Genomic DNA, 17,962 nt, shown 5'->3' on the forward strand with positions numbered 1-17,962 from the left:
CACCTCTGGCTGCTCTCATTCCCCTCGGCAGCACCGATGTGGGGCTGTGGATCCATCCTGGATCACGGCTGCTGGTGCTGGGTGGGCTCGTTGGTGTTGGCCAGCCCCTGTGCCAGACCTTGGGTTGTGTGCTAAGTTTTCCAGGCCTCTGGAAAGACACTGGTGATGTTTTCAGGAGGGTTTTGCACCTCCTGAGCTCACTGCAACCTTCTCCCAGCTTTGCTTTGGCTCAGTTAAGTCATTTTCCCAACATTTTTCATTTCCTCACTTGGTGTGAGACGCTGAGGTCAAGCACACACAGCTGTGAGGGGACAGTTTCGCTTTTCCACAGTCCAAATCTGAGCTAAAAACTCTTTGACTGTTTAAACTTTGATTGCATCAATAGAAACTCTTGGCCACGTTTCCCTCTCACCCAGAAGGGCATTTTGAGCTCTCCCGCTCATCTCCACTCCTGTGGCGGCAGGAAGGGCTGGGGATGAGCCAGGAGCTGGCGGGGGACAGCACAGGAGAGAGGTTTTCCTGGATTAGCTTCCAGCTCTTTCTAAACACCCTGCGAGCAAGACAGGGTGGGATGAGGGAAGATGGGAAAAGAGATGAGGGACAGAAGGGATGGGAAGATGACCTTAGGGGTTGTCCTCTTGGAGGGATGGAGGAGCAGATCTCCAAAGCCCACATCTCATCACCCTGGCCCCCAGCCACCCCCGGGCTCCTGGGGCAGGGGCCGGGGCGCTCCCCACCCTTGGCGGGCTCCGAGAGGCCGGAGAATCCAAAACAACACGGATGAGGCACGGGAACGTCATCGCTCGGCCCTCGAAGCAGCGCCCTTGGCAGGAGCTGTGCTGTGGGCCGAGCGCTCCGTGTCCCTGCTGCCGGCACCCAGGGACGCCAGGGCAGTGCTGGGGACACCAGGGCAGTGCTGAAGGTCCCACGTGCTGCATTTGCTCCCCACAAAGGGATTCAATCCCTTCCAGCCGGGAGAAACCGCTGCATTCCCGGCTCTGCTTTGGCTTTCGGACTTGGGGCATCTCTGCTACCTGCAGATGTTGCACCGTGGTCCCCAAGACCTGGAGTGATTCCCATTGCCAGTCCCCCTTCCCTGGGGTGCAGCCCCTTGCTCCGGCTGGGATGGGTGAGTGTGGATGCTGTGGGATCCCCAAGGCCGCGATGGAGCGGGGATGGCACCCAGGACAGAGCCAGGCGGGAGACACTGGGGGGAGGCCTGGAACAGCGGAGCTTGTTTTGCTTTTTGCTGCAGAAATGTGTCATCTTTTGGACAGAGGAGCAAGTCTGAGCTTCTCCACCTCAAGCAGCTCTGGAAAAGCCCTTTTCCTGCCCTCAAGCCCCCCTGTGTCTGGAGAACGCTCCAGAACGGAGCTGACTCTGCTGCTGCTCTCGAGTTTCCACGAGGGGCTGGGGCAGTGAGGATCTCCCAGAAGTGCAGGACCCCGAGGAACAGCCTCATCTCCATCGGTGTCCATAGGCAACACCCCCAAACCTGGCACCTCCATCCCAAGGCACATCCCTGGCAGTGACCGACTCTGACCTGGACATGCTGGCCAACAGCAGAGGGGTTCTGGTGGCAACATCCACCTCCAGCATGTCGTAGCCTCAAAATTTCTCTTCCTCATCCCAAACATCACCATTTGTTGCCCCAACATTTCCCTTCCTCACCCCAAAATCCTCAAGTGCCTCATGGCGGGGCCACCGAGGCCTGGCTGGGTGTGGCAGGTGGGGACATGTGGCCCGGCTGCCCCAGAACTGGGAGCTGGGCTCCCGTTCCACCACTGCTCTGACACGGAGCAGCTTCCTGGCAGCCGGCAGCCACACTCGTGGCTCATCCCTTCCCAAGTTTGGCCACTCTTCCACCCCGGATCACAGCTCGGGACAGGAGCCAGTGCATATCCCATCAGTGAGGGGTGGTTTTCATTTTCTCCTCAGAGGATTTTTGGGTTCTGCAGGAAACCTCTGGCAGCTTCAACCAGCTCCCATCCCGGTTATCTGAAGGGATTGCCGGGCAAGGCTTTGTTCTCCACGCATGGTTTCCCTCAGCCCACTCCCCTATCGCTGTCTTGGGTAAGGGCTGAGATAAGATGCCCAAGCCTCGATCCTCATTCAGTGAGGCAATGCCCATGTGCCAGGAACCAGCCCTTCGCCCCCATGCCATGGGGAACTTGGATGGGGTGGGCAGGTCACCCTGTTCCCTTTTGGACATCATCTCCCTCTGGCAGGTTGACATCTCCATCCATGTCCTTTGGGAGCTGCTGTGCCCCAGGACAAAGGGCTGGATGGCTCCAGGAGCTGCCCAAAACCAGTGATGGGCTCTGGTGCCTGCTGGGGTGGGAGAGGGAAAAAAAAGTGGGGCTGATGGGATCCATCTGGAAGGAAGTGGAATTATCCCTGTAAACACCTCTTACGCACTCGGAGCCTGCACTGGTGTCATTGTGGCTTTTCAGGACTAAACAAACCCCGTCCTTCCAAATTCCCGGAGGTCACAGCCCCAGATGTTTTAATTCCTGCCTTTGGGACACACTTGTTAACCCCAGGGGCTGCACTGGGGTGAGGGGATCCGCTTTTTTTCGGGATGGAGGCTGGGATCTGCTTCCTAGCAGCCTCCTACTCCCACATGGAAGCAAGCAGCTCCCTGGAAAAGCCTCCCAGCACAGAGAAGGGCCGTGCTGGCCACTCCCTCCTCGCAGGGTGGTCGGTGCTCAGCGCTGCCCTCTTCCCTTCCTGCTCACCTCCCAGGTCAGCTGCAGGAAACGGGAGGAGAGAGCTGGCTGCAGGCCAGGAGCAGGGATACAGGGCGGGCAGGATGAAGGCAGCAGGTACCACCCATCCCACACCTCTGCCCTGCCCCAGAGGGCTGCCCTCTCCCTGGGGACCGCTCCGGAGCTCCTGCAGTGCAGGCAAGCAGCGATGGGGGCTGCTGGCTGGGAATCACAGGAAGGATTCCAGCGAGGAATCATCCCCTCACCTTCCCTTCCCAGCTGGAGGCCCACTCCAAACCCACGTGTGCTCAGAGCAGCCTTCTCCTGGCACCAGCCCCTTCCCCCTCCTTCCTCCACTGCTCAGGCCCGGGGCAGAAAGGTTCGACAGAGATAAGGACATGAAAAAACAAGATTTTTCTGTGGAGAAACCTATGCTTGCTTACACTGCGCTTGCAGAGAAGTTTCCCTGGAAAAATAGCTCTTTGGGAACACTTCCACCCACTTCCCAGAGTTGGGAGCAGCCTTTGGTGTGACTGAAGCCATTGGGAGCAAAGCCCTCCTTCCCAAGACCCCCATACCAAGGGCTGAAACTCCTTGGAGCAGCCCCAAAACGTCACCCTCCAGTCTGGGATGGGGAATGCGGCTCTGGGCGCAGCCAGCCCAGGCTGTGGAGGGACAGAAGACACGGACAAGGCTGCAGGGCACGATGGAAACGTGGATCTGAGCCCTGTACTCCCTCCTGTCATCAACCTGCTATGGAATCCTCATCCCATCTGCTCCTTCCCCTCCCCTGGGACGGGAGGGATCCAGCCAAAGGGTGGGAACGCAGCGCTGGTGGAGGTGATGACATCTAAAGGCCAGCCTGTGCTGAGGCCCTGAAGGAACACAGGCAGCTCCTGCAGGTGCTGAAAACCATTTCCCTTCAGGAATAAACCAGGACCCCGTTTCAGCCAGGCCTTCCCAAAGCAGCATGGACATCTGGAAGTGCATTCCGAGAAGGAGTGTTTTCCTAGAAGAACTGAACAGCATGCCTACATCTGAACCCTCACAATCCCCTCTGTTCCAAGGATTTAGGTTAAAAGAGGCACAGGAAATTTGGGTTTATTTGTTCCAGTTTGGGAATGGTGCTGCTTAGAAAGGACTGGAAATTCAAGCTGTGCATTACAGAATTCCCAGTCTGGAGGTTCACGGTCATGATTACATTTTGGTGCCAGACCAAGGTGTGAACACCTAAACCTCGTGGGAAGCATTTCTATGGATAAAGGAGTCCACGTGTGCCATGACTGGCTCCCACCAGCTCTGTGTCACCAGAGAAGGGGACAGAGGATGCCATGGACACCGAGCATCCTCCACACCCCCAGCTCTTGGGGGACAAATATTTCCCCATGACCGTAGAAAAAGCACAGTGTGAGTGGGCCAGAAGCAAAACCAGTGGGAATGTTTGAGCAAACACTGCTGTTGCTCCTGGGCAAAAGCATGGAAGCCCTGGAAGCTTTGTGTGGAGGTGGGAAAGGCGTTGGGTGCTGGCTCCAAAACACACCCCATAGCAGGGGGAAAAGGGTGGAAGGAAGCAGGGGGACTTGGTTGGAATTTGGGGCTTTTTTCCTGTTTATCTCCCTGCTGCTGTGCAAGCCGGGGCTCTGCAGCCATTGTTGTGTTCTCCAAAGAGTCCAGCCCCACAATTCAAGAAAAACAAACCACAGGAAGGAAAGGAATTAGCAGAGAAAGGAAAAGCAGCAGTGGGAACAAGGACTCGGGCCCAAAATAAACCTGTTGGCTGCTGCTGGGGGTTACACCTTCCCCTGCAGGAGAACCTGGAATTTAGGGGTGAAATCCTGGCTTTTTGGGTTTATTGCTACGGGTGAGCAGGGTTGCAAGGAGCTGGAGTAAGAGGAAACAGCCCCACGCACAGGGATACAGGAAGGAATTTCTTTGGAATCTGAGGTTTCCTAGGAACTTAAACTAAGAGGGAGCAGAGGCAGAGTTGCCTGCAGCACCCGGAAAAGACTGGGCATGGTGGGCAGAGGGAGCAGCCTCAGCTGGGATTACCACGTTATCCTTAGGGATCCTGAGGAGCAGCAGAGAGCAAGGGTTTGGCATTGCAGGTTTGTTTCAGCTGCTCCCCAAGCCCCTGCTGTGCTCTGCCAAGGCAAATGTACACAGGATCCAACAGGAAATCTTCCCGGGGCTGCTGCTTCCCCTGCGTCACTCCCACTGGAGCTGCAGGGGTGGGTGGGACTTGCTGGACTGAGGGCACCACGGACACAGGGGCTTTGCCCACCTTGAGCTGCTTCCAGCTCCCAAGGAAGGAAAACAGGGAATAAACTGAAAACAAAACCACCTTGAGGCTGCATCTGCTGCTTCCCAGCAAACACTTCCCTGTAGGCAAACCAGAGCCCATCCACTTCCCAAATAGGGAATGGGGTAGGGAGAAGCTGCAAGGATCCCACTTTACAGCCCCCAAGATCCCTGAAGGAACTGGAAGGAGCCTGGAGCCAGGTGGGGTTGGGCTCTTCTTGCAGGGAAACAAGCGACAGGACAAGAGGAAATGGCCTCGAGTTGCTCCACGGGAGGTTTAGATTGGATCTGACAGAAAATTCCTTCCCTAAAAGGGCTGTCCAGCCCTGGCACAGCTGCCCAGGGCAGCAGTGGAGTCCCCATTCCCAGAGGGGTTTGACAGACATGTGGATGTGGCACCTGGGGATGTGGGGCAGTGGTGGCCTTGGCAGTGCTGGGGGAATGGTTGGACTCGATCTCAGAGGGCTTTTCCAACCTTACTGATTCCATGATTTCTGTTGCTGCTTGGCACAGGGAAGCCCAGGTCTGTCCCAGAAACACATCACCAGGGAGGTTTTGCCATTCCAACTCCAACAAACACTTTATTCCCATCAGCCTCACCCGTCCTCACGGAGGACAGAGCGCAGGAGGGGAGGGAGCTTTTCCAGACTGGTTCCATGTGGGGGCAACGAGGGACAACCAAGGCCATGAGGAGCCATTCCCAAATTCCACCATGACCAAGGAGTCTTTGCTAAGCTGGTGCAACTTCAAATTTCAAACCAAGCGTTGACTTTTGGGACTTGGTAGTTAAGAGAGCCCACAGAGGCCTTGAGAGACTCTTTTCCCAACCAATTGTGGGGCCTAACACAGCCCAGTGCACTCCCAACAGCATCAATATTCCGGCCCCAAAACCAGACTCTGAACTCAGAGGGGAAGAAAGGGGAGGAAGGGCTGGGATTAAAAATATCACCCCAAAACAACAGGAATTTGGAAGAAATTTACACGAAGGACGTAAAAAGCAGGAGCAGCTATGAAAATAGGTTGAGATGGCCAAGAAAAGTCACATCAAAATATATTTAAAAACCAGAAATTCCAATCTGTGTGGAATTTAAAACTCCTTTTCCCCACCTATGTTTTCCTGCTCAAGGAATCTCTGTTGTTCCAGGACGTGGAACATGATAGGCAGCACCAGTTATGTCCTGAAAAAGTATTTCCCCAAACTCTGAGCACTTCCATAATTTACAAACCAAAAATGAGCTAAACCTCAACCATCTCCCCCCTCCCTCTTCCCCCTTCTACAGTGGGCAGGAGAAAAGACTGTGAACAAATCTGACTTTGCATTTCCAGGGAAGTCCAAGTTTTCCTCACATCAATATCCCTGCAATCCATTGTAGACCTTCTGCACTGATCCTTGCTTCAACAGCTGCTTGAAACCTGCAAGGGAAGGGAGAATGTCACATGCAGAGCACAGCAAAGATGTCAGGATGACTTTTCCAACGCTTCTTCCCCATTCCTGAAATCTGGAACTGGCAGTTCAAGGATCTGTCGGTATCAAGTTCTTACCAAACAGGCTAAAAGGGTGAGTCAGCCCTTAAATCCATAATAGCTCATCTCCTGGGGTCGGCACGACAGGGCAGGGCTGGCAGGTCTCCACTGCTGCTTAAAGGGCAAGTCCACAAGGAGCAGAGGAAGCAGAGTGGCAAGGATGGATGTGTCACTGTTTTTCCAGAGATTAGAGAGGGAGTCCCCTCTGATGAACTCAGCCTGGTCACTCCTCACTGCCCTGGGACCCCTCAGGACACGGCTCAGAGCAGCCTCAGAAACCACTGAGCCCAAAACAGCACCCAAACCAGAGGGAAACTCCCAGCACTGTGGGTAACTTTCAAATAAGCTTCACTAAAAGAAGGACATGGAGGGGCTGGAGTGTGTCCAGGGAAGGGAACAGAGCTGGGGAAGGGGCTGGAGCCCCAGGAGCGGCTGAGGGAGCTGGGAAAGGGGCTCAGCCTGGAGCAAAGGAGGCTCAGGGGGGACCTTGTGGCTCTGCACAAGTCCCTGACAGGAGGGGGCAGCCGGGGGGAGTCAGGCTCTGCTCCCAGGGAACAGGGACAGGAGGAGAGGGAACGGCCTCAAGTTGCTCCAGGGGAGGTTTAGATCGACTATCAGTAATGAAACCAACCAATTTACTTGTACAGAAGAAAATTCCAACCTTTCAGGCATGCAAACCCTTCAGGAAATCCTGCTAAAAACCAGTCTGTCTCCCTGCAACCCTTGTCCTGCTTGTCTATCCTTAAACCTTTCTGGCTACACATTCTACTGTCCTTGAAAACCAGTGATGGGATGCACAAGGGTCACAGTAGCTGTGTTAAAATACTGGAAAACAGTCTTGGAAGTAGTAACTGGAAGCAGGCCGTCTCTCTGCCAGGCAAGAACTTCTCATGCTCCTTGCCTGATGGCCAGAGATTCCTGAAATCTTTTCAGAACACCAGGACAAAATGAACCCCTGTCCAGGAACTGCTCATTATTGGGAACAGGTCATTTTCCAAGGCAAATTCGCTTCCTCTCCTGCATCCAGAGGAGGCTCCAAGTCACTTCCCAGCTGATGGGTGAGACGATGTGGCTCCTGGATGTGTGGTTCTTAGAAAGGAAGGCTGGAGCTGGAGAAAGGTGTGCTCCAGGAACCCCGGAGAAAGTGGGATTAGCACCATCCCACACCTCATTTCCGGGCAGCTCCCACACCTCGGGCAGCTGCCTGAAGGACATCCTCAGTAGTGCACAGGATATTTCAACATGTATCCGAGGTTTAATCAGGAATTCCAACCAGGAATCCTAACAATTGGTGCTACTGCACTTCAGGCACCTTTTACTGGAGCCTGAAGTCAATTTTTCCTTTGAAATGCTGCTGCTACCAACAAAAAGTGACAGGTTACAGCACAGAGGGAGAGGCAGCTCTGACCAACAGCGATCAATTCCCAGTGCAGGAAAGAAGGGATATTATTTCTGTGACTCCAAAGCTCAGGCTGGTGCTCTCAGAGCCAGAGTATCTTCTGACAGCCCCAGGAGATGGACATGTGGTCAGGAGATAAGAAATGAGGGCCACTGCCAACAACAAGGAAAAAAGGGATGTTTTGAATTCTGCAGCCTACGGTTTTCCATTCAATGTGTACACTGAACTGCTGCCTCACACAGAGATAGACCTATTCCCTCATAAAACTCCTGAAATCACGGATGTTTGGAGACACCCAGCACACAGAAAGGCATCTGACTGCCTACCCAGTCACCTTCCCCTGGGAAATGTGGAATTGCTTTAGGAGGGAGAGGAACACCCAAGGCCCTGTGCCTGGACACACTCATGCCAGTGCCATCATCTTTTTGTTCCCGGATATCCGTAGGGCTGTGTGAGCAATTCTGTCAAAAACATGGAGGCTTCTGTCACTGCTCCTTGCCCAGTGTCCTCTAAACTGCTAAGAGCAACAGCTGGAATAACCTCACACCTGTTTCAGAGCTGCTGTTGCCTGATGGAGCTTCTGGAAGGGAAGCAGAGCCTGGACTGAGAGCTCACAGTGACGCGGTCATTGTGCCCTGCACAACACTCGTGGAACAAGGGGGAAAGCCCAGATAAACCCACAAACCAGCCTCACTCTAAGCCCAGCCTAGAGGAGCAGACCTCTCAGCCCAAAGAGCTGCAGGAAGAGCCACAGGACGTCTGGAGCTGCAGCCACCAATTGGACTGCACACGGCAGCTGGCACAGTGTGGCCAAGGCAGCGGCAAGTGCCAAGGGTGAAATAAAACCCACTCAGGGCTTGGCTTCCCACTACAAACTTGAGGAGTCCAGGAAATCCACTAAAAGAAGTGAATTCAGGCTTCAGAAGAAGCCCTGGGAGAAGCTCTGGGGATGGGGATTTCCTGAAGAGCTGCAGTGTACATGCCAGCAATATCTTTGTCCCGTGACAGAGGATGAGGCCCTTGATTCCTACTCTGATGGAGAGCAGCTGGAGCTGCTGTGAGGCACAGCAGAGGCTGCTGGAGCAAGGAATTTCCCAGCTAGGAGTACAGGATTTACCATCCTGGCCATTTCAGGATTCCTACATGGTTCATCAGGTTTCCATCTGAGCACTGAAGATGAGCAGCAGATCTCTCCTAGAGGGTGGAAGGAGCTGTGGGGAAGAACAACCCTCCTCCTGACGCAGCGTGACATTCCTTACCCTCGGCAGCAGAGGGATTTCCACAAGTCTTGCCTCCAAGAAAGGAGCAGCAGGGGCTGGGAAACTCTTTGTGATCCCATTCCAGCCGAGGCAAAGCAGACAGAGGCTAAGCCCAGCAAGGCTGTGGGGTCAAACAGATGGGCAGCTCCAAAACAAAGCACCTGCAAACTTGCCAAGAGCTACATTCCAGCAGCAGCACATCCCAACCTCAGCCACAACCATGGCAGCCAAGCCTCCTTGCTTCCAAGGGAAGTGGGAGTTAATCACAGGCCATCAGCCAACTGTGTTATGTTGGACAAAGGGAACAGGGACAGCACAGCCCCTCCTGACTGCTCCAGCCCCTGGATGAGCTGTGCCAGGTTCAGGTGGGCTCTGGACACGCACCTTCCCGCTGCTCGGGCGTCAGCTGCTCCTTGGGGAACTCCACGTCGAAGGTGATTATTAGGGAGCCTTTGATGTTATTGTTATCAAAGTTTGGAAGACCTTCTCCCTTCTTCCACAGTTTGGCGCCGGGTTTTGTGGTTTTATCCCGGGCAATGTGAACCTCGGGAGAAAAGGAATTTGAGAACATTATTAGTGTTACAAGATCAGGATGCCAGGATCGTTGGGGTTGGGAAAGATTTCCAAGACCACTGAGTCCAAGCCATGACTGATCCCCACCTTATCAACCACAACAGAGCACTGAGGGCCACATCCAGATGTTCCTTGGACACCTCCAAGGATAGGGACTCCACCACCTCCCTGGACAGTCCATGTTCTGTGTGTGCACCCCAGCACTCCAACACTCTTTCCAACCCACTGGAATGCTCAACCTGGCATTGATTCCTTGCCAAAACCAGCGATATCCCATGGCTGCAGGCAGTTTTAGTGGACATGTGCCAGGACTAACACCACCCACTGCTGGGACAGCCTGCAAGTGAGACACACACTGTGCAACCCTCGTAGAGAGCCCATTTTGGCTCCTTGGGAATTGGCCTGGAATGCTCCAGCAGAGGGAATTCTGTAGATAAGCAGACCCTGAGCAAGCCAAGCCTCAGCACAGAGCTGCAGGTGAATGTGGGATACACACAACACCCTGGGCCTCACCTTGTGCCCATCCAGGTGGGCAATATCCATCTCAAAGCCTGTCAGTGCCTCGACCAGCGAGATTGTCACGTTTGTGTACAAGTCATCTCCTCTCCTTTCAAACACTGGGTGCCTGGGGAAAGAAGAGCCATTGAACTTTTCTCCTTCCCCAGAGGGGAAACAGGTCCTCGAGCTTCTTTCCTTCTGTTTGGGAGTTTGGAGAAATCATAAATAGGAAGGGAAGTGAGGAATGAATCCAATTTAGCCTCATTTTCCTGTGTAAGATATGCACTGATAAATGCCTTTTCTATTTCTAGGATACTGAGTGGTGAGGTGTGGCAAGAAGCCCTGACTCACACAGCAATCTTTTTAGTAGTGCATTTCCTTACAACAGGGAGATTGTGTGCTAGGAAAAAGAGGATATTTCATCTGAATCACACATGGTGAATTCAAGCCAAAAAAATTAAGATACTTTCATAATTCCACTTTTAACAGCATCAAATCCAGCTCCTCCAGCACTATGAGGGTTGAGCATCCTGCACAGCCCTGAGTGCCAGGCCTGCACCTGCCCTGCTGAAGGGCAAGCTTCACCTAGCCAAGCAAGAGCCTAACTAGGCCAGAGACTTACTTAAGGACTTTTATTCGGAAGCGTAAATCTCCTGGCTCCCCATCCACGTGGGGCTCACCTGTGGGGGAGAAAGGAAAGCTTCATTTAAAGGAAACAGTTAGGAACAAGTGGAGAGACAAGCAGGCTGTGACAGACTTGCAGCTCACAAGCCAAAGGGAAAAAAAGCGACTAAGTGATCTTTGGATGACTGAAATTCTGCTTAAAGAGCTTAGGACTTTCTGAGTGTTGCCTCAGCAAGGTCACAGCTCTGCTGTTCTGGAAGAGCTGTCTGCATGTTAATGATGTCCTTCAGTCACTGAAGGGCTTCATCTCCTTGGGCAGAGGGGATGCCTTCACATGCTCAAGCCTGGAACAAATGCTCCTGCTCAAGTGTTATGTGAAACATCAGATTTCGAGCCGGTTTTGTGCACGTCCCCACTCCCAGCTAAGGAACTGTGTTACCCCGACTCAGGAACACACTCCTGGATTTCAGCACGTGCAGAGGACACAGCACTTCCAACCACACGGGGGGCTTGGGCACTGCCAGTGCCAGAGAACCACGGAAGAGGAGCAGCTCACAGCTGAGCACACACTCACCTTCCCCGATGAAGGGATACTCCATGCCATCCCTCACCCCTGGCTCTATCTCCACCTCCAGCGTCCGCTCCTCATTCACCAGCCTGAAAGTGGGAAGAGCAACCCAGCACTCAGTTTTCAACTTTATTTATTTATTTATTCCAACTTCACCTCAACTTTTCATTTGTGTTACCGGGGTGAGCAGAACACCCCCGCAAGCTCACACCTGTGCTCTCCTCGCTCACATCTAAACCTAGTGGGTCAGAGCTGCCTTTTGGGTGAGCTGAGACTCAGGGAGCAGAGAAGGTGAAGTTAAAAGCTCCCAAATGCACAGTCAGCATCAGGGTGTGTGACTACAGCATGGCATTCCACATCCAGCTGCTCCCAGCTGTGTGCCTCCCGTTCAGATTTAGCTGGAGAACTTCCACTGCAGTGTGACTGCGCAAGGAATAAAAGGCTGGCAGAGGAAATTGGGGAGTTCTACACCCAACAGAGGTGGCCGTCTCTGCTGGAAGAATAAAGAGTGGCTCCCTGGAAATGAGAAGCTGGAGTTAAGCCTTCCCGAAGTCCCCAGTTCTCCCTGGGAATACAGGCTCGTTCCCCCACCTAGAGGTGGGTTTTGGAATAAACACGCCTGTATTACTACATAAAATCACGGGATTTATGGTTCTGTGGAGCAGGAAAAGAGCACCAAACTCACTTGACGTTGGGACATTCGTCACAAACAACTTCCTGAGTCATCTGGAAGCGCCCAGGCCCCAGCTGGGTGGTTCTCATCTCCTGCCTGCAGTTGCATTTCCGTTTGCCAGGTGCCTGTCTTGCCACTGGCTTGTTCCTGACAACCTGTAGGGAAGAGGGAGAGGTTGATGCCAGCGTTCCTGGGTTTCCACAGGGTCTGGACTCCTCTGAGCAGAGAATGGTTTGGGTTGGAAGGGACCTTCAAGATCATCTAATTCCAGCCCCAGGCCACAGGCAGGGACGTGTTGTTGTGTGGTGCTGCCACAGTAGCTCCAAATGTGGCCTCAGCAAAACACCGACAAGCGTTCACCTTGTGATCACACATTAAACACCAGAAAAGCTCTCTCTGACATCACTATTTGCCATTCTCTTTCCTTTTCCACACTTTTCCACACAGGAAAGGTAACCCTAGGATGGAACACCCCATGCTTTGGTCATGACACTTCCTTGTCCCACACAAGGGGGAAATTATGTGGACTTCCCCCAACAGCCACAACGTGAAACCAGGCAGTGGAAAGCCAATGTGCAGACAGGAGGAATTGTCAGCACCAGAGATGGAGCTTGCTTAAAAGAAGATAATAATTTTCCACATACTCTTCTCAGTTATATCATCTGGAAACCTGCAGTGACACGTTTGGCCATAGGAGACTGAAAAATCCTCAGCGTGGTTTTGCAAGAATTGCAAAGTGAATTTGAAGCTTATGAACAGCCCCTCAAATATCCCTAAATTCTACAGAGGGACAATTTCCACCTCTTCCAACTGGGCTGCTGCACTAATCAAGCTGAGCTGGTGACTGACAGCCAATAAGTCAGTGTTATCACACTTTATGGAGACACTGCCAGATGCAAAAGGTGAATAAATGTGTGGTTTCTTCAGTAAACTACAGGAAACAGCACCACAACATCCTGCACCGCCAGACACAGAAAAAGAGCATTTATTTCAGCTCTATTTTTGGGGAGAAGATATTCTGAGCTTTGGTCAGGCACCTCAAACCTGGGAACACTTGGAAACACCGAGATAGGTGAACTTACTTCTACAAAGTTTCCTGAATACACCTCCTCCAGGGTGACCTCCAGGTCCACGATGATGTCGCTTCCTCGGGGAATATTCCTGTCTTGCTGGCGAGGGTTTCCTCCAAACATGAAGCCAAAGTCCCCAAAAAAGCTGGAGTTAAGCACATTGATTAGGTCAGGAAGGAATTCTGGGCAAATGCTTCTACTCCACTAAAGAACAGTCTCCTCAGAGCTCCAGAGTAAACCCAGGAACCTCACTTTGCTCCTGCAGAACACAACTAAAGCCTTCAAACAAAGCAGCCACTTTGGAAGAGTTTTCTGCACTAAGGAAAGTGAGATTTGGAGCAGAACACTCAAAATCTGACCTCTCCACACTGCACTGCTGCTCAGCTGCCACCACCACAAGGTGTAAACTCTGAGTAGCACTGCAAGTCACTGCTAGCAAGTTGGTTATCAGTAGTTTGAGGACAACAAGGATGAGGAAAACACTCTAGGAATCTTGCATATCGTCCCTCAGAACAGAGCAGAGCAGCAGTGCAAGTCCTCACCCAGCATTACAGGAGCTGAGCAACTTCCGGAATTATTTTAGGAAATTTATCCAAAGGGGCAGAAAATCAGGTTCTGTCCAAGCAATGTGCAAGTGCCTTTGGTTTTTAATGCTCCAAATTCTACAGGTGCTGTGCAAGTTAACACAGAAGGAAAAGTGTCCCCAAAGTGATGTGTGACAACAGGTTAAAGCCCAATCACACACAGCTAACCTGAGAAAGTTTCCACATGTTTGAAGCAGGTGCTGCACCTGAAAAATCACCCACAGTGCCCAGAGGTGCCCACGTGGGAAGTCTCCACTGGCTCCTGCTTGCAGCAAGGAGTGGTGCACACCAAAACTGGAAATTGCATGTGGGATACCCACTGGAAACGTATTCCTTCAAATTCTCAACTCGCACATCAGCGACTCTGGGCCAGGTAAAAACTCTGTCAAAGGGGTGCTTGAGCATCACAGAATCAGAGCAGCAGCTGTAGGACAGCCCAAAGGGGTTAAACCTCCTTACTGGGAGAAGATGTCTCCGTGGGAGCTCTGGTGCCCATCCTTCAGGCCCTCTTCTCCGTAGGCATCGTACTGCTTCCTCTTCTCCTCGTCTGACAGCACCTGGAAAAGGCAGGGATGTAGGAAAGGCTTTCACCTGGAGCTGAGGGGAGGTGTTGGACAAGGCTCTGAAGGCCCCCAGCACTTTTCACTGGGGACTCTACAGGAGCCCTGCTCGCTGTGCTGTCTAGAAAAGTGAAGCCCGTAATAAGCACGTTTTGGTCATTAAAAAAGCAGGAGCAACACAGAAAATGTAAACATTGAGCTTATCTTAAACATTAAAAAAGAAACAGAAGGAAGAACTCGAATCCTACAAAGCAGGACATGCTGGAACAAATAATCACATACCACCACCCCTGTGTCTCAGCCATGACTTCTAAGACTGTAAAGCATCAATTCTATTTCCTGAGTTTTGATCTTTGCTCTTTCCTGCCTCAGAGATGCAGAAGTCTCTGGTCACATCTAGTTTCCCTTGCCCTTCCTCTCCCATTGATCATATTTGGGAAGGCCAGAGTTGCCAGGTTGGCTTTCAGAAGGCTGGACAGGAGTGAGAACAGGTGGAGATGTGACTCAACAGGTGGAAAAGCAGCTAAAAGATGAAAACAAGCCGAATTTGGGGTGTTTGGAGAAGCTGTGGCTGCCCTATCCCTGGAAGTGTCCAAGGCAAGGCTGGATGGGGCTTGGAGCCTCCTGGGATAGTGGAAGGTGTCCCTGCCCATGGCAGGGGACTGGACAAGCTTTAAGGTCCCTCCCAGCTCAGACCATCCTGAGGTTCTGTGGAATTATAACCACTGATAAATGCCAGCAACAGGGAAAAAATCAGCGTTGACTTCACTGCTTTCACCCAGAAGCTAAGGGTTCAGCTCTCCCTTTGCCACCTGAGATTCCCATGGAAACTCCTCCCAAATCCATCCTTGTAGAAGAGTCTCAGCTCCCTCCCCTGGGATCAATCTCCTTCCTAATTGAAACAGCTGAATTCAGACCACGCTGCTCCAGGCTGGAATCACAGAGCCCATGAAAATGAAGAGACTGAGCAGGTTCATTAACCTACTTTCCCCTCAATTTTTTGGAGAAAGCTTTGCCATAATCAGCTACCCAGACCCTGAGCAGCAGTGCTGTTAATAGAGAGGCTTTATGATGAGGAAAATTCTGGTTTAGGTTATAAGGGACACCCAATTCTGGCTCCATTTTGCCCAAAACAATCAAATCAACTCGCTGTACCCACAGCTAATTCAGCAGAAGTATTCCCAAGCTGTCCTGGCTAAACACAGGGCATCAAAAACTTCCTCCAAACCCCACCACCGCCCCCCCCCCATCAATAGTGGATTTCTGGTTTGATTTTACAACCATTTTTTCACCCAGCTTTTAAACAGAAAGAATAATCTCAACTGCTGGCAAAGATTTAAATCAACTGGAACTCGAGGAAGAGAAATCCTTTCCCAGCATGAAGTGCCAACAAGATGCCAGCTCACAGAAGCAGCACCAAGCTCACAGCCCCACATGCATCAATCCTGAGGTGCTGCAAATGACAGGGAATTATTTTTATCCACAGAAAATTTCTTTACATTAGTTTTCCCTGTAATAATTAAGCCAGTTTATTTAAGTCGGACCTAAAAAAGGGTCCCAGCTCTGAGACACAACTGAAGTCAACAGTTTTCTTTCTCCACACAGAGAAATAAACTCCAGCTGGCTCTCTCACTTCCTCATTTGAGGAATATTTGCATACCTGAGGAGCACCAGGGATGGAAGCAGGAGCCAGGCTACAAACCCTTTCCCCTGCAGCTGGATTCTTCCCAAAGGACCCCAACCTCCCCCACAAAGAGCAAGTCACCGCTAGGAAGTTTTGCTAATGGAATTTTTCAGCACCTCAGGGCCTCTCTGCTGCACAGGGGAGAGCAGGAGCAGATGGAGTCCAACAGTGACAGAAGGAGGACAGGAAACATGGAAGAAACAGCCTGCATTCCATCACTGCGTTACGTACAGCCAAGGAAAGCAGGCTTTGGCTTCAAACCTTTGGGCAAGACAATAATCTAGATTTGATTTATTTAATGCACCCTGCTATTAGTGTGAGGCATCATTTGCATGCCACAACATTATCATGGAATAACAGGAATCCTCCTGTGACCCACAATTACTTTCCTCACTTAATATCCTCTAAGCCCAAGGCCAGCACCTTCCACTTCCCATCAGCTCAATCCCAGCCAGGCCCTACGCACACTTGGAGCTGCTGCACCTGCACTTGTCCCTTGAGGAACTGCTAATAAATTCCAAACAACTTTAAGCTGGTGCCTTGGCTTCCTCCTGGCTGAGAGAGCCGAGGTTTGCATTATCCTCTGGCAGGAGGAGGAGCTCTCCAAGCAACCTGGTATCCCCTCTGTCTTTGTTTTTCCTCTGGGAGAGTGTCTGGAACTGGATGTACTAACAGGGGCAGGATGGAATTTGGTGCAGTAATAGGGGGAGGATGGAGATTGATGAGAAGGAGAAGGAACAAAGGGAATTGGATGTGGAAGGTGTCCCTGCCCACGGCAAGGGGATGGAATGTGATCATCTTTAAGTCCCTTCCAACCTAAACCATCCTGGGATTCTGCGATAATAAAAGGTGCAGGATAGAATTCAATATATTAACAGGGGGAAGATGGAATCTGACATGCTAACAGGCGAAGGCTGGATTCCAGCTGCACCTTATGGAAGAGCCTCCACATTCCCTACAAACCTCCTTTCCCCATGCCCTGAACGTTACAGGATGAATTCTCACGAGTCTCAATGGCCAAGCTCCAGCCTGTTTTATCACGAGCCCCATCCACCCTTCCCAGCCCGGGCAGGACATTCCCGGCTCTCGGCCTCACCTCGTAGGCAGCGCCCAGGTCCTGGAACTTCTCCTGCGCCCGGGGGTCGTCGGGGTTCCTGTCGGGATGGAGCTGCAGCGCCAGTTTGCGATAGGCCTTCTTGATGTCCTTGATGGAGGCGCCGCGGGACACTCCCAGGATCTTGTAAAAGTCTCTCCTGCCGTGGGGGGAGAGAAAAGGTGAGGGAAGGGAGAGGGGAACAGGGAGATGGTGAAGGAGAGCGGGGACGAGGGAGAAGGGGAGGGAGAGGGGAATGAGAGGGTGAGGGCAATGGGAGGGAGACGGGAAGGGAAAGGGGCGAGGGGAAAGAGGAGAGAGGAAAGCGATGAGGGGAAGGGAGCGGGGTCCCCTCAGCGCCGCGCCCGCCGACCCTGAGTAGGGGGAAGGCCCGGTGCTGAGGCGGAACCCCCCAGGCCCGGGTGCACTCACCCCGCGGCGGCCTCCCCGCAGAGGCAGAGCAGGAGGAGGCAGAGGCGGCCGATCCAGGCGGGGGCCATGGCGGGCCCGGCCCTGCCGGCTGAGGGGGAGCGGCGGGAGCGGCGCGTCCGGGCAGCTCCGCAGCGGCCCGGCCCCGGCGGCCGCCCCCAGCCAATGGGAGCGCGGGGTGTTCCCCGCCAGCCAATGGGAGCGCGCCGCCGCGCGCCGCCAGCCAATGGGCTGCTCACACTTCACCGCCGCCGGCCAATCGCCTGCCGGAGCGTCGCCGCCGTGAGCGCCGGCCGCGCCCCGCCATCCCTGCAGAGTGACTTCCTTCCCAACAGCCAATCAGCGGGCCTATTGCTTATTCCCGCCCCCGCGCTGGTAGCCGCAGCCAATGGGCAGCGGCTCCCGGAGGGCGGGAAGG

General features: G+C 52.9%; 1 protein-coding gene across 1 annotated transcript; it reads right to left on the reverse strand.

The window, feature by feature from the left end:
* Nucleotides 1-5,567: 5,567 nt before the first annotated feature.
* Nucleotides 5,568-17,680, reverse strand: DNAJB11 (DnaJ heat shock protein family (Hsp40) member B11). Its single transcript, XM_032119622.1, has 10 exons — nt 17,548-17,680; nt 17,119-17,275; nt 14,238-14,335; nt 13,207-13,339; nt 12,137-12,279; nt 11,458-11,540; nt 10,882-10,939; nt 10,275-10,386; nt 9,573-9,732; nt 5,568-6,419 (listed from the first exon to the last, which is right to left on the reverse strand). The coding sequence occupies exons 1-10, from the start codon at nt 17,613-17,615 to the stop codon at nt 6,355-6,357; spliced, it is 1,077 nt and encodes a 358-aa protein (XP_031975513.1). The 5' UTR covers nt 17,616-17,680; the 3' UTR covers nt 5,568-6,354.
* Nucleotides 17,681-17,962: the final 282 nt, after the last annotated feature.

Source organism: Corvus moneduloides, chromosome 10 (genome assembly GCF_009650955.1).
Source record: "Corvus moneduloides isolate bCorMon1 chromosome 10, bCorMon1.pri, whole genome shotgun sequence".
Lineage (NCBI taxonomy): Eukaryota > Metazoa > Chordata > Aves > Passeriformes > Corvidae > Corvus > Corvus moneduloides.